The 15,499-nt window shown below is 45.2% G+C and overlaps 1 protein-coding gene across 1 annotated transcript; it reads right to left on the bottom strand.

The window, feature by feature from the left end:
* Nucleotides 1-11,246: 11,246 nt before the first annotated feature.
* Nucleotides 11,247-12,356, bottom strand: LOC130285319 (C3a anaphylatoxin chemotactic receptor-like). The gene has a single exon (XM_056536676.1). It carries the CDS (start codon nt 12,354-12,356, stop codon nt 11,247-11,249), a length of 1,110 nt encoding a protein of 369 aa, XP_056392651.1.
* Nucleotides 12,357-15,499: the final 3,143 nt, after the last annotated feature.

Genomic DNA, 15,499 nt, shown 5'->3' with positions numbered 1-15,499 from the left:
ATTTAGTCAGCCACCAATTGAGCAAGTTCTCCTCCTTAAAAAGATGAGAGGCTGTAGTTTTCATCATAGGTATACCTCAACTATGAGAAACATAGTGAGAAAAATAAGTATTTGGTCACCTACAAACAAGCAAGATTTCTGTCTCTCACATACCTGTAACTTCTTCTTTAAAGGAGTACTCCGCCCCTGATGTCACGGCTTCCCCCCCTCAATACAAGTTTATGGGAGGGGGCGTGGTGGACGTCACACCCCCTCCCATAGACTTGCATCAAGGGGGCGGAGAAGTGAACTCACAATGCTCCGGCCCCTGTATCGCCCGTCATTACGCACAGAGCGAGTTTGCGAGGTGCCGCAGCCGAGATCATGGGAGTCCCCAACGATTAGACATCTTATCACCTATCCTTTGGATAGGTGGTGGAGTACCCCTTTAAATGTCTCCTCTGCAGGTCCATTTCACTGGTGGGTACTCAACAAACTTACTTGCATACATGATTTTCTCCTTCGTACCCACCTTATGACCAAAGAAATGTTTATCGCTAGATATACTCCTCCACCTTCTGAATTATATAGACTCAATCAGATCTTTTCCTTCCTTCTGTCTCTCCCTTTCTCCTCTTCGGGGATTTCCCCTACCTCTTTTGAGGCACTCGCCATTTACTCACCCTCTCGTCCTGGCTCCCTATCTCACATCTACGCTTCACTTAACCAGCCTCCTCCAGACACTAAGCTACCCTTCATGACTCAATGGGAAGAGGATCTGGGGGTAACTATGCCCTTATCCACGTGGCATGATTGTTGTACCCAAATTAGTAAAGGGAGTTGGCAGGTTTCTCTTGTTGAAACCTCCCTGAAGGTCCTACACAGGACTTATTATGTGCCAGCTCGCTTGCACATCATATACCCTGAGGTGTCCTCAGAATGCTTTAGGGGCTGCCATGAGACAGGTTCCATGCTCCATATATGGTGGACCTGCCCTCAGGTGGCGAGATTTTGGTCGGACATAACAGGCCTAATTTCCTCAGTGTTGCACATCAGACTGTCCCCCCTCACCTGATGTTTGCTTATTGGGACGTAGGCCGCAGGGCATGTCTTTTGCTTCCTTTAAGTTAACTCAATTTATTCTGCTGGCGGCCAGGATCCATGTGGCGTCTAAATGGCGCTCCAATGTTTTATCTAGCTCAATGGTAGTCTCTAGAGTGAATCAAATATTGCTATCTGAAAAACTTAATGCAATTAGAGCTGATCCTAGAGATAACTTTGATAAGGTTTGGGAACCATGGCTGTCATCTCCCCATGCCCCGGACTTGACATATTATCTATCTCTGTGATGCACTGTATTAATAGGTCAGAAACATTTCATGACACGGATTGCTTATCCCCACTGATACTTCCCCTACCCTTCTTCTTCACCACCCACCCTCCTTGCCCTCCCCACCCTTACCTCCCTGCCGTCCCTCTCCGGATCCACTGATCCTCACCACAGTTGGTTGGCACCATTGCCGGTTGTTGTCTACGGTGAGACTACATTAGGTTCAAAACTAGCTGTAAGTACTATTTTTACTGTTAAACTGTGGCTGAAATGTACTTCTCTGTACCGTTTCCTTGATTTCAATAAATATATCTTTTGACACTAAATGTCTCCTCTGTCCTCCATTAGTTACCTGTATTAATGGCACCTGTTTGAACTTGTTATCAGTATAAAAGACACCTGTCCACAACCTCAAACAATCACACTCCAAACTCCACTTCAGCCAAGACTGAAATTGTAGACCTGCACCAGGCTGGGAAGACTGAATCTGAAATAGGAAAACAGCTTGGTATTAAGGAATCAACTATGGGAGCAATTATTAGACACTGGAAGACATACAAGACCACTGATAATCTCCCTCGATCTGGGGCTCCACGCAAGATCTCATGCCGTAGTGTCAAAATGATCACAAGAATACTGTGCAAAAGTCTCAGAACCACACAGGGGGACCTAATGAATGACCTGCAGAGAGCAGGGACCAAAGTAACAAAGGTTACCATGAGTAACACTCAAATCATGCAGTGCCAGATGTGTCCCCTGCTTAACCCCTTGGGGACGCTGGGCGTATGCATACTTCCTGCATCCTCGATCCTTAAAGGGGTTCTCCGGTGCTTGGACATCCCGCCGCTTGGGACCCCCGTGATCTTGCACGCGTCACCCCATTTGTAATCAGTCCCCGGAGCGTGTTCGCTCCGGGTCTGATTACTGTCGATCACGGGGCCGGCGGCATGTGACATCACGCCTCCGCCCCCCGTGTGACCTCACGCTCCGCCCCTCAATGCAAGTCTATGGGAGGGGGCGTGACAGCTATCACACCCCCTCCCGTAGGCTTGCATTGAGGGGCGGAGCGTGACATCACACGGGGGCGGAGGCGTGACGTCACACGCCGTTGGCCCTGTGGTCACCGGTAATGAGACCCGGAGCGAACATGCTCCGGGGACTGATTACAAACGTGGTGCCGCGTGCAAGATCACGGGGGTCCCCAGCGGCGGGACTCCCGCGAACAGGCATCTTCTCCCCTATGCTTTGGATAGGGGATAAGATGTCTAAGTAACGGAGTACCTCTTTAAAAACTCAGGGAGTACCTGTACGCCCTGAGTATTTCCGGTCCCTGCTGCTCACCGAGCGGGGACTGGACTGGGATGCCTGACGAAATCATTCAGCAGGCATCCCATGACAATGCCTGGGGAGGTCCTGAGATGTTGGCTAAATTTGCGGCAATTCCGGGTCAATCGGGTCCCCGGTGACCCGGAAAAAAAGGATGATATGTGCCGTCCGAGACAGCACCTATCATCCTTTAGCAGCAGGAGTAAGGTGGCACTGGTGCCATCTCATGATGGTCCTGATTCGTCAGCCGACGAATCAGGACTCCTGCTGTGGGGGTGTCCCTAACGGCACCCCCTCCGACCCTGTTCCGGGGCAAGGGGGGTGCCGGGAGTCCTCACCTGAGGCTGGGGCCCCGTTCCCCAGCATCGGTGGTAGGATTGGGGCCCCAGGAGTGGAGTTGGAGGCGGCAGGCAGATCATCAGAGCGCAGCAGCAGGAGGTAATGATGGCCTCCTGCTGTTGCTTAGCAACAACTCCCAGTATACACAAAAGGGCATGCTGGGAGTTGTTATGCAACAGCGGAAGACACAACTACAACTCCCAGCATGCCCTTTGGTAGTTTGTGCATGCTGGGGGTTGTGGTTATGCAACAGCTGGAGGCACATTTTTGTGCCTTCAGCTGTTGCATAACTACAACCCCCAGCATGCACGTACAGCCAAAGGGCATGCTGGGAGTTGCAGTAGTGTGCCTCCAGTTACATACCTACAAGTCCCAGCATGCCATTCGGCTGTAAGTGTATGCTGAGAGTTGTGGTTTTGAAACAGCTGAAGGCACACTGGTTGCGAAACACAGAGTTTGTTACCTAACTCAGTGTTTCGCAACCAGTGTGCCTCCAGCTGTTTCAAACTGCAACTCCCAGCATGCACTGATAGACCGTCCATGCTGGGAGTTGTAGTTTTGCAACAGCTGGAGGCACACTGGTTGCGAAACACTGAGTTAAGTAACAAACTCCCAGTGTTTTGCAACCAGTGTGCCTCCATCTGTTGCAAAACTACAACCCCCAGCATGCACGCGCAACCAAAGGGCATGCTGGGAATTTTAGTAATATGCCTCCAGCTATTGCATAACTACAAGTTCCAGCCTGTCCTTTGGCTGTCCGGGCATGCTGAGAGTTGTAGCTTTTTGAAACAGCTGAAGGCACACTGGTTGCAAAACACTGAGTTTGTTACCTAAATCAGTTTTTCGCAACCAGTGCCCCTCCAGCTGTTGCAAACTACAACTTCCAGCATGCACTGATAGACCGTACATGCTGGGGGTTGTAGCTTTGCAACAGCTGGAGACACGCTGGTTGCGAATCTTTGAGTTAATTTACAAACTCTCAGTGTTTTGCAATTTGCAATGCCTCCAGCTGTTGCATAACTGCAACCCCCCACATGCACAAACAGACAAAGGGCATTCTGGGAGTTGTAGTTTTGCAACAGCTGTAGGTTTGCTCCCCCCCCCCCCCCGGGTATATTCACACGGGCGGGTTTACAGTGAGTTTCTTGCTGCAAGTTTGAGATGCAGCAAATTTTTCACTGCAGCTCAAACTCCCAGCGGAAAACTCGCTGTGAACCCGCCCGTGTGAATTTACCCTAAAAACACTACAGTACACTACACTAACACAAAATAAAGGGTTAAACACTACATATACACCCTCCTACACAGTCGCGCCCCCCGCCCCTTAATAAAAATGAAAAACATCTGGTACGGCACTGTTTCCAAAACAGAGCCTCCAGCTGTTGCAAAACAACAACTCCCAGTATTGCTGGACAGCCACTGACTGTCCAGGCATGCTGGTAGTTTTGCAACAGCTGGAGGAACCCTGTTTGGGAAACATTGCCGTAGGGTAATTTTGGTATCAGAGGCAAGTATAATTCCTTTATCCGGGTCTGTCCCTGTGCAAATCCCAAATTTAGGCCTCAAATGTGCATGGCGCTCTCTCACTTCGGAGCCCTGTCGTATTTCAAAGCAATAATTTAGTGCCACATATGGGGTATTTCCGTAATCGGGAGAAATTGCATAACAAATTTTGGTGGGCTTTTCTCCTTTTACCCCTTATGAAAAGGTAAAGTTGGGGTCTATACTTGCATGTTATTGTAAAAATAAATTATTTTTTACACTAAAATGCTGGTGTTGTCCCATACTTTTCATTTTCACAAGATGTAAAAGGAAAAAAGACCCCCAAAATTTGTAACGCAAATACCCCATGTGTGGTCGTAAAATGCTCTGTGGCGCACAACAAGGCTCAGGCGTGAGAGCGCACTATGAACATTTGAGGCCTAAATAGGTGATTTGCACAAGGGTGGCTGATTTTACAGCGATTCTGACATAAACACAAAAAATAAATACCCACATGTGACCCCATTTTGGAAACTACACCTCTCACAGAGAGTAACAAGGGGTATAGTGAGCCTTAACACCCCACAGGTGTTTGATGATTTTCGATAAAGTTGGATGGGAAAATGAAAAAAAAAATGTGTGCACTAAAATGCTGGTGTTACCCTAAATTTTTCATTTTCACAAGGGAAATAGGAAAAAAGCCCACGTGTGTTTACAAAGCTCTCATGGTGCCAGAACAATGGACCCCACCCCCCCACATGTGACCACATTTTGGAAACTACACCCCTCACAGAATGTAATAAGGGGTTCAGTGAGCATTTATACCCCACAGGTGTCTGACAGATTTTTTGAACAGTGGTTCGTGAAAATTTTTAATTTTATTTTTCATTTGCACAGCCTACTGTTCCAAAGATCTGTCAAACGCCAGTGGGGTGTAAATGCTCACTTTACCCTTTATTACATTATGTGAGGGGTGCAGTTTCCAAAATGGGGTCACATGTGGGGGGGGGGGGTCCACTGTTGTGGCACCATGGGGGCTTTGTGAATGCATATGGCCCCCGACTTCAATTCCAAACAAAGTCTCTCTCCAAAAGCTCAATGGCACTCCTTCTCTTCTGAGCATTGTAGTTCGCCTGCAGAGCACTTTACATCCATATATGGGGTATTTCCATACTCAGAAGAAATGATGTTACAAATTTTGTGGGTATTTTCTCCTATTACCCCTTGTAAATTTGTAAAATTTTGGGAAAAAACTGTATTTCAGTGAAAAAATAAATACATTTCCATCTACACATCTGACTTTAAGGAAAAGTCGTCAAACACCTGTGAGTTGTTAAGGCTCACTGGACCCCTTGTTACGTTCCTTGAGGTGTGTAGTTTCCATAATAGTACACCATATGTTTTATGTTTTTTTTGTTGTTCTGGCACCATAGGGGCTTCCTAAATGCGACATGCCCCCTCAAAAACCATTTCAGCAAAATTTGCTTTCCAATTTGCTATTTAATGTGACTCCTTCTTTTCTGAGCATTGTAGTGCCCCAGCAATGCACTTGACATCCACAGATGGGATATTTTCATAATTGGGTTACAAATTTTGGGGGGAATTTTCTCCTATTACAGCTTGTAAAAATGTAAAATTTGGGGAATAACCAGCACTCCCTGAGGGTGTAGTTTCCAAAATAGTATGCCATGCTTTTTTTTTTTTTTTTTTGCTGCTGTTCCATAGGAGCTTCCTAAATGCGACATGCCCCCCAAAAACCATTACGGCAAAATTCACTCTCCAAAATCCCATTCTCGCTTGTTCCCTTCTGAGCCCTCTAGTGCTTCCACAGAGAGCACTTAAAGGGGTAAAAACATCTTATCCCCTATCGTCTCCGGGCTTCCGAGACGGGGACGTGACGTCACGACACGCCCCCTCCAATCATTACTATGGGAGGGGTCGTTGCAGCCGTTATGCCCCCTACTATAGAAATGAATGGAGGGGGGGGGGTGGCGTGACGTCATGTCCCCGTCTCGGAAGCATGTCGGTTTACGAAACTTCAGATGCAGCTACGCATAGAATGCGGGCTGCTGGAGGGAGATTGCAGGGGGGGTGGGACGGTTGGGGCAGCGATCAGACATCTTATCCGCTATCCTTTCAATAGGGGATAAGATGTTTTTGCCCGGAATACCCCTTTAACATCCACATATTAGGTATTTCCTTACTCAAGAGAAATTGGGTTACAAATTTAGGGGGTATTCTCTCCTTTTACCCCTTGCAAAGATTAAAAAAATGTCTCTACAAGAACATGCAAGTGTAAAAAATGAAGATTCTCGATTTTCTCCTTCACTTTGCTGCTAGTCCTGTGAAACACCTAAACGGCTAACAAACTTTCTGAATGTCATTTTGAATACTATGAGGTGTGCAATTTCTATATTGGGGTCATTTATGGGGTATTTCTCATAGAAAAGCCCCTCAAATCCACTTCAAACTTAACTGGTCCCTGAAAAATTTAGATTTAGAATTTTTCGGGAAAATGTAGAAAATTGCTGCTATATTTTGAAGCCCTCTAATGTCTTCAAAAAGTAAAAAGATGTCAACTTTATGAAGCCAACATAAAGTAGACATATTGTATTTGTGAAACAATATATAATTTATTTGGAATGTCCATTTTCCTTACAAGCAGCAAGTTTCAAAGTTAGAAAAATGCAAAATGTTTAAAATTTTCATGAAATTTTGGGATTTTTCACCAAGAAAGGATGCAAGTAACAATGAAATTTTACCAGTAGTTTTTCCCATTAAGGACCACGGGTTTTTCCGTCTTTGCACTTTCATTTTTTCCTCATCACCTTCTAAAAATCATAACGCTTTCAGTTTTGCACCTACAGACTTATTTGAGGGCTTATTTTTTCCCCCACCAATGTTACTTTGTCATGACATCAAGCATTTCACCACAAAATTTAAGGTGAACCCAGAAAAAGAATATTTGTGGGGCAAAGTTGGAAAAAAACACAATTTTGTAACTTTTGGTGGCTTCCGATTCTACGCAGTGCAATTTTCAGTAAAAATGACACCATATTTTTATTCTGTAGGTCCATACAGTTACAATACTCAATTTATGTAGGTTTTCTCTATTTTATTGCTTAAAAAAATTATAACTACATGCACCAAAATTAGTATGTTTAAATTTGTCCTCTTCTGACCCCTATAACTTTTTTTTATTTTTTGGCATACGGGGTGGTATCAGGGCTCATTTTTTGCACTGTGATCTGTTTTTTTTTTGGTACCATGATTGTTTTGATCTGACTTTTTGATCACTTTTTATACATTTTTTTAGGGTATACAAAATGACCAAAAATATTCAATTTTGGACTTTTGAATATTTTTACGTGTACGCCATTGACTGTGTGGTTTAATTAACCTTATATTTTTATAGTTCATACATTTACACATGCGGTGATACCACATATGTTTATTTTTATTATGTTTAGATATTTCTTATATGGAATTTGGGAAAAGGGGGGTGATTTAAACTTTTAATAAGGAAGGGGTTAATGTTTGTGTTTTTAAACTCTGTGTGATCTGCGCTCGATTGATAAAGTCTGGTCCTGTCAGGCTTTATCATTGTCAGAGCCGCAGCCAGCACAGGACATGAGTGTCAGGATCTGGACTGGTATGCGGAGAGAGGACACTGGTGGACTGTCAGGATCCGGACTGGTATGCGAAGAGGACACTGGTGGTGGATCCTCTGTGTCAGTGAGGTGATGGCGTGGGCCGTACCAGGGGAACGGAATCTAAGGGGTTACTGGTTTTCACCAGAGCCCGCCGCAAAGCGGGATGGACTTGCAGCGGCAGGTAACCCCCAGGTCGTTCCACCCGATAGCGACTCAACCTCACTGACAGCTGAGACAGGCGCGGTACACAGGGACAAGGCAAGAGCAAGGTCGGACGTAGCAGAAGGTCTAGGCAGGCAGCAGTGGTTCGTAGTAAGGGGCAACGGCAAGGGTCTGGGTACACTGGCAATGGAACACACAGAAACGCTTTCTCAGGGCACAAGGCAACAAGATCCGGCAAGGACAGGAAGGGGAAGTGGGTTTTTATATGTTTTGAAGGTGTAGGTACTGATTGGGCCCTTCAAATTTCAGAGAGCCTAGAGAGTGGGGCCATGCGCGCCGGGACAGAACAGCAGGAGGACGGAGCAGGTGAGGTGATTGGGATGCGACCCACGGGCGGGCGCGTCCCGCTACGCGGATTGAATCCCCGCCGGTGATAACAGTGCAGCGCTCCCGGTCAGCGGGTCTGACCGGGGCGCTGCACGCAGAAGAACGCCGCAAGCGCTCCGGGGAGAAGCAGGGACCCGGAGCGCTCGGCGTAACAATGAGTTAAGCCCTCCGGCTACCTCAGCAGTGGATCACTCTCCCATGATCGTGCTGCTGAGCTTTAAATCCCTCTGATGTCTTCCAAAAGTAAAAACATGTCAACTTTATAATGCAAACATAAAGTAGATGTATTGTATATGTGAATAAATATATAATTTAGTTGGGATGTCCATTTTCCTTATAAGCAAAAGTTTAAAAAAATGCTAAATTTTTATTTTATTGGGGAATTTTTTACCAAGAAATGATGCAAGTATTGACGGAAATTTACCACTAACATAAAGTAGAATATGTCACAAAAAAACAATCTCGGAATCAGAATGAAAAGTAATAGCATCCCAGAGTTATTAATGCTTAAAGTGACAGTGGTATGATGTTCAAAAAATGCTCCTTAAGTGTCCTTAAGAGGTTAATGCATAAAGTGAGAGTTGTCAGAAATGCAAAAAAGGGCTGAATCCTTAAGGTAAAAATGGGCTGAGTCCCTAAGGGGTTAAGCCAGTAAATGTCCGGGCCCATCTGAAGTTTGCTAGAGAGCATTTGGATGATCCAGAAGAGTATTGGGGGAATGTCATATGGTCAGATGAAAGATCTTTTTGGAAAAAACTAAACTCATCGTGTTTGGAGGAGTTACATCCAAAGAACACCATACCTACTGTGAAGCATGGGGGTGGAATCATGATGCTTTGGGGCTGGTTTTTCTGCTAAGGGACCAGGACGACGGATCCTTGTAAAGGAAAGAATGAATGGGGCCATGTACCGTGAGATTTTGAGTGAAAACCTCTTTCCATCAGAAAGGGCATTGAAGATGAAACGTGGCTGGGTCTTTCAGCATGATCCCAAACACACCGCCCGGGCAACGAAGGAGTCACTTCGTAAGAAGCATTTTAAGGTCCTGGAGTGGCCTAGCCAGTCTCCAGATCTCAACCCCATAGAAAACTTTTGGAGGGATTTGAAAGTCTGGGTTGCCCAGCGACAGCCCCAAAACATCATTGCTCTAGAGGAGATCTGCATGGAGGAATGGGCCAAAATACCAGCAAAAGTGTGAAAACCTTGTGAAGACTTACAGAAAATGTTTGACCTCTGTCATTGCCAACAAAGGGTATATATCAAAATATTGAGATGAACTTTTGTTATTGACCAAATACTTCTTTAAAAATCAGACAAAGTGATTTTATGGATTATGTCTCTTATAGTTGAGGTATACCTCATGATGAAAATTACAGCCTCTCATCTTTTTAAGTGGGAGAACTTGCACAATTGGTGGCTGACAAAAATCCTTTTTTGCCCCACCGTATATTACCCCTTTAAACCTAACAACCCCACTTTCATGGGATCTGTCTTTCAATATTTAGATTTTTGTCACTTGCATGTTTATGTAATCTACATCTCAAAAACGTTTACAGAATCTGCCCTTTTTTTTACAGTGGAAATTGGGATTGATTCCCTTGATTCTTTTTTGGAACTGTTTACCTATTGGTCTTCCCCATGCTAAAGTCTACCCTCCCCAATCTATTCTGAATGCAGCAACCAGGCCCATCTTTCTGTCCAACTATGTCATGGAAACCTCTACCCTGTGCCACTCATTGCACTGGTTACCCATTTACTCCAAAAAAAAAACTATTCATTCTCATCACAATTATCACCAAATCTCTCCACAACGCTGCATCTCCCTATATTCCCTCCTTTATTGTTAATTACTATTGTTAAAGACTAACATCCTCCATAATGTGAACATAATTTCCAATTATTTATGTGGAAACATATGTTTGTATCTTGTTGATGCAGTACAGAGAGAGAATTCTAACAAATGATGAATGGGAAATAGCTCCATCTGTGCCACTCCAACATTATCTAATTTCTCCCAAAAATATTACAAGACACATGTTTACAAGTCACACATGTTTTCTAGAGGATTTTTTATTGTATGCAGGATGTACAGGGTACATGTCTTCATAGAAATCATTGTATTATCCATTACTGGTGAAAGATCTCAGAGATGAGTCACATAAGGACAGGTATCATGATAACCAAAAAGACAGAATAATAAAGTTTAGCTAAAGTTTAGATAAAGTTCAGATTCATAGCTTTGCCTTCTAAAGATGTGCAGCAAGCCCAATGCCAATCTAAAAGCATGCCAGTCATAAACAATGCAAACTGTACAAAGTTTGGACTGTTTTTTATCGTTCATCAAAGGAAATAGTTATGGGAGCCCACCCTACATGTATACAGAACAGGGAGTCAGCTCTGAATAAGCTATCTTCGGCTTGACCTTTGCTAAACTTGGCTCAGATATGTAGTTGACTATGTTTACTCCAATGCAAAGTCACAAGTATAAGGCAAATAAAGAACAGTTGGCTTTAATTTGGTCAAATATGGTTGGTGGCCATCCTATGGCATCATGGTAAATCCAAATGATAAAATGTTTTCTTGTCCATTCATATGTACTTATTTCTGATGCTATTGATGAAATCAGAAAGTCCTGATCGTATTTGCCCACCAGTCAATACATACACAATAGGGTTTAAACAGCTATTTGCATAAATAAAGTTGTTAAACAGGGGCATTAAACTAAAGACATTGAACATGGTTATGAGGTTCATATTGTGAATAGCGATAAATAACATAATTTCTGCTATGACTGCTGGAGTCCATGTTATAAAAAACATCATGATGATCACAAGTACGACCTGATAGAGTCTGTGGGGGTTAACAGTCTTGGATTTTCTCACATGAACAGCTATAGTTATATTGCAGATTATTACAATGCCAAGGGGAATAAAATATCCAATGATAAGAAAAGGTATGGAAATCCGCTTTGATGTAAACATCATATGGTTCCATGAATCGAGAGTCTCCTCACCACCACAACAGGTATCTGATGAGCATTGTTCAATGTAGGGGTTTAACTTGGTATAGATGTCAGAGATAAAGTTGCCCCTTGTAGTGTTCTTACTACTCGCATTGTACCCATTGTTGACTATTACAGAGCTAAAATTCTTAGAGTATAAGTGGTTACATATTATGATTTCTCCAATGTTCATTTCACCACTATAGTAGATCACAGGGAGGCTAAAAAGTATTGCAATAAACCAGATTAAGATACAGACCCAAAAAGAAACATGTTGGGAGATGAATTTGTGGTGAAACATTGGTTGTGCTACAGACAATACTCTGGCTATATTTAGGCCAATAAGAATGAGAATACTAGCATACATATTAGCAAATAAACAGAAGATAGAAAGTTTACACATGTGCGGCCCAAATGTCCAGGTGCCTTTAAGATCTGAGATGGCCTGGAGCGGTAAGGTCAGGAGAAAGAAGAAATCAGCAATGGACAAATTCAGAAACCAGTATCTAGACTTGGGTTTCTTCATGATAAATCCAAGAAAACAGATGACAACTGCATTTCCTACCAATCCCACCAGGCAGGTGATAATGGACATCACAAAATTGAAGTACAGAAGGACAGATGAGTAAGAGTCATGGTATTCAAGGAGAAGACGTATATCCACAATGGAATAACAGGGATCATTGGTCAAAGCCATACTTCCAGTGTTAGAGCCTGAAAAGGAGCACAGACATCCATCACCTTCTGTTTTAATTGACCCAAAGATTTACAACAGTATTCACACCCATTAATATTCACTTGTTCCCCAGCAATCCATGATTTGTTTTTACTTTAGATTATTCTGTGAGATTAAATATAAATTAACACAAAGAACTTCCCCACCAGAATTGCCAAAGTTATAAAATGCTTCTCAATAGGGGGGTGGGATCTTTTCATGTAGGAGTTCTTTCTGTCATATTAAAACCCAGCAATGATAGGCTGTTCATCCTCACTGCACTGCTGCAATGCTGCCATGCCCTCTCCCTGCACTGATGTGTTTTGAGGAGGGGTTACTCTGCCTATACCTATGGGGAAGAGTGGGAGGTTACTCTGCTTATACCTATGGAAAAGAGGGGGTGGGTAACTCTGCCTATACTTTTGAGGAAAGGGGGAGGAGGGTAACTCTGCCTATACATATGGGGAAAGGGGAGGAAAGGGGGGGTAACTCTGCCTCAACCTATGGGGAAAGGGGGGGTACCTCTGCCTATACCTATGGGGAAGAGAAAGCGGGTAACTCTGCCTATACCTATGAGGAAGAGGGGGTGGGTAACTCTGCTCATACTAATTGGGAAAGGGGATTGGGAGGGGGGTAACTCTGCCTATACCTATGGGGAAAGGGGTGGGGTAACTCTGCCTATACCTATGGGGAAAGGGGGAGGGTAACTCTGCCTATACCTATGGGGAAAGGGAGGGGTAACTCTGACTATACCTATGGGGAAAGGGGGGGCTAACTCTGCCTATACCTATGGGGAAGGGGGGGTAACTCTGCCTGTACCTATGGGGAAGGGGGGGTAACTCTGCCTATACCTATGGGGAAAGGGGGGGGGGTAACTCTGCCTATACCAATGAGGAAGAGGGGGGTGGTAACTCTGCCTATACCTATGGGGAACAGGGGGGTAACTTTGCCTATATCTATGGGGAAGGGGGGGGTAACTCTGCCTATACCTATGGGGAAGGGTGGGTAACTCTGCCTATACCTATGGGGAAAGGGGGGGGGGTAACTCTGACTATACCAATGAGGAAGAGGGGGGTGGTAACTCTGCCTATACCTATGGGGAACAGGGGGGTAACCCTGCCTATATCTATGGGGAAAGGGGGGGAACTCTGCCTATACCTATGGGGAAAAGGGGGTTTAACTCTGCCTATACCTATGGGGAATGGGGGGTTTAACTCTGCCTACACCTGCAGGGAAAGGGGGGAACTCTGCTGCCTATACCTAAGGAGAGAGGGAGTTAACTCTGTTCCTATACCTATTGGGAAGGAGTTAACTCTGATGCCTATACCTATGGGGAAGGGGGTTAAGTCTGCTGCCTATTCCTTTGGGGAAGGGGGGTAAACTCTGCTGCCTATACCTACATGGAATGGGAGGGGTTAACTCTGCTGTCTATACCTACAGGGACGGGGAAGTTAACTCTGTTGCCTATACCTGCAGGGAAGGGGGGGTTAACTCTGCTGCCTATACCTTTGGGAAAGGGGGGTTAACTCTGCTTCCTATACCTACAGGGAATGGGTTAACTCTGCTGCCTATACTTACGGGGGGCAGGGGGGCTACCTAACTTTATACCTGGATGCCTAACTAATTACCTATATACTAGGCTATCTAACTACCTACATACCCAGCTACCTAACTATGTACATACCTGGCCTTCATACATGGCTGCCTAACTAGCAGCCCTCTACCTACCTGACTTGTAACCTACCTACATATCTGGCTTCATGATCGACCTACCTAGTTACCAATTTATCTGGCTACCTACCCCCCTTCCCTTTTACTGTGCAGGACACCAAGGAGGGCATCATTACAGTATGTGGGCCTATAAATGGAAAGATTGTGTAGAGGCGGGGAGGGCACTGGAAAAAAGTCTGACATGTTTGTCGTGCAGATATTAAGAGATCCACATGGTGGTCTTATCCGGACGGAGAAGAAAAGGAAAGAGGACACCGCTGATCAGAAAAGATGTAATTGTGAGTCTCAAAATGTAACTGTAATCACTTATATGGTATACACATCCTGTGTACAGCTGATATCTACCTACGTTAAAGTGTTTCTTACATACCGTATTTATCGGCGTATAACACGCACTTTTTAGGCTAAAATTTTTTGCCTAAAGTCTGTGTGCGTGTTATACGCCGATACACCCCCGGAAAGGCAGGGGGAGAGAGGCCGTCGCTGCCCGCTTCTCTCCCCCTGCCTTTCCTGGGGTCTAGAGCGCTGCTGTCGGCCCTTTTCACCCCCTGGTTATCGGCGCCGCTGCCCGTTCTGTCCCCCTGACTATCGGTGCCGGCGCCGTCCCCGGCATCGTTGCTATGCGCTGAACGGCGCGGCGCATGACGTCAGAGCGCCGCGCTGTGCATAGCAACGACGCTGGGGACGCACGATGGAGGCCTGGAGCAGCGCGGACCCGACTCAGGTAATTATGCCACCGGGGATGGGGGGGGCAACGGGGCAGCGGCGCCGGCAATGGGTGCCGCTGCCCCTTCTCTCCCCCTGGCTATCGTCACCGATAGTCAGGGGGACAGAACGGGCAGCGGCGCCGATAACCAGGGGGTGAAAAGGGCCGACAGCAGCGCTCTAGACCCCAGGAAAGGCAGGGGGAGAGAAGCGGGCAGCGACGGCCTCTCTCCCCCTGCCTTTCCTGGGGGTATATCGGGGTATACACGCGCGCACACGCACCCTCATTTTATCATGGATATTTGGGTAAAAAACTTTTTTTACCCAAATATCCTTGGTAAAATGAGGATGTGTGTTATAGGCCGGTGCGTGGTATACCCCGATAAATACGGTATATAAATTTAGGTTATTGTGTGTGGGATTTGGGTGGAATAGGGCCATGGCAGAAGGTTGTTGAGCTGCGAAGCCTAGCAGGGACCCTTGCCTTTTTTTGGTCCGGGGGCCCGAGTGTTGTCAGTCCACCCCTGGGTACTGCTAAAAGCAGCAGATCACTGCGCAAAAAAATTAGCCCTTATACAGCCCCGTATACAAAACAATAAGAAAGTTATAGGGGGTCAGAATAGGGCAATTTGAAGAATACTAATTTTGTTAAAAATAAGTTTGATTTTTTTTTAAAGCAGTACAGTAAT

This window comes from Hyla sarda, chromosome 8, assembly GCF_029499605.1.
Source record: "Hyla sarda isolate aHylSar1 chromosome 8, aHylSar1.hap1, whole genome shotgun sequence".
In the NCBI taxonomy this organism is placed as follows: Eukaryota; Metazoa; Chordata; class Amphibia; order Anura; family Hylidae; genus Hyla; species Hyla sarda.
The sequence above is the reverse complement of the archived record's forward strand: the minus strand, read 5'-3'. Positions and strand labels throughout refer to the sequence as shown.

Bases quoted from the DNA above. Each gene is read 5' to 3' on its own strand.
- LOC130285319 (XM_056536676.1), bottom strand. From the start codon at position 12,356: ATGGCTTTGACCAATGATCCCTGTTATTCCATTGTGGATATACGTCTT.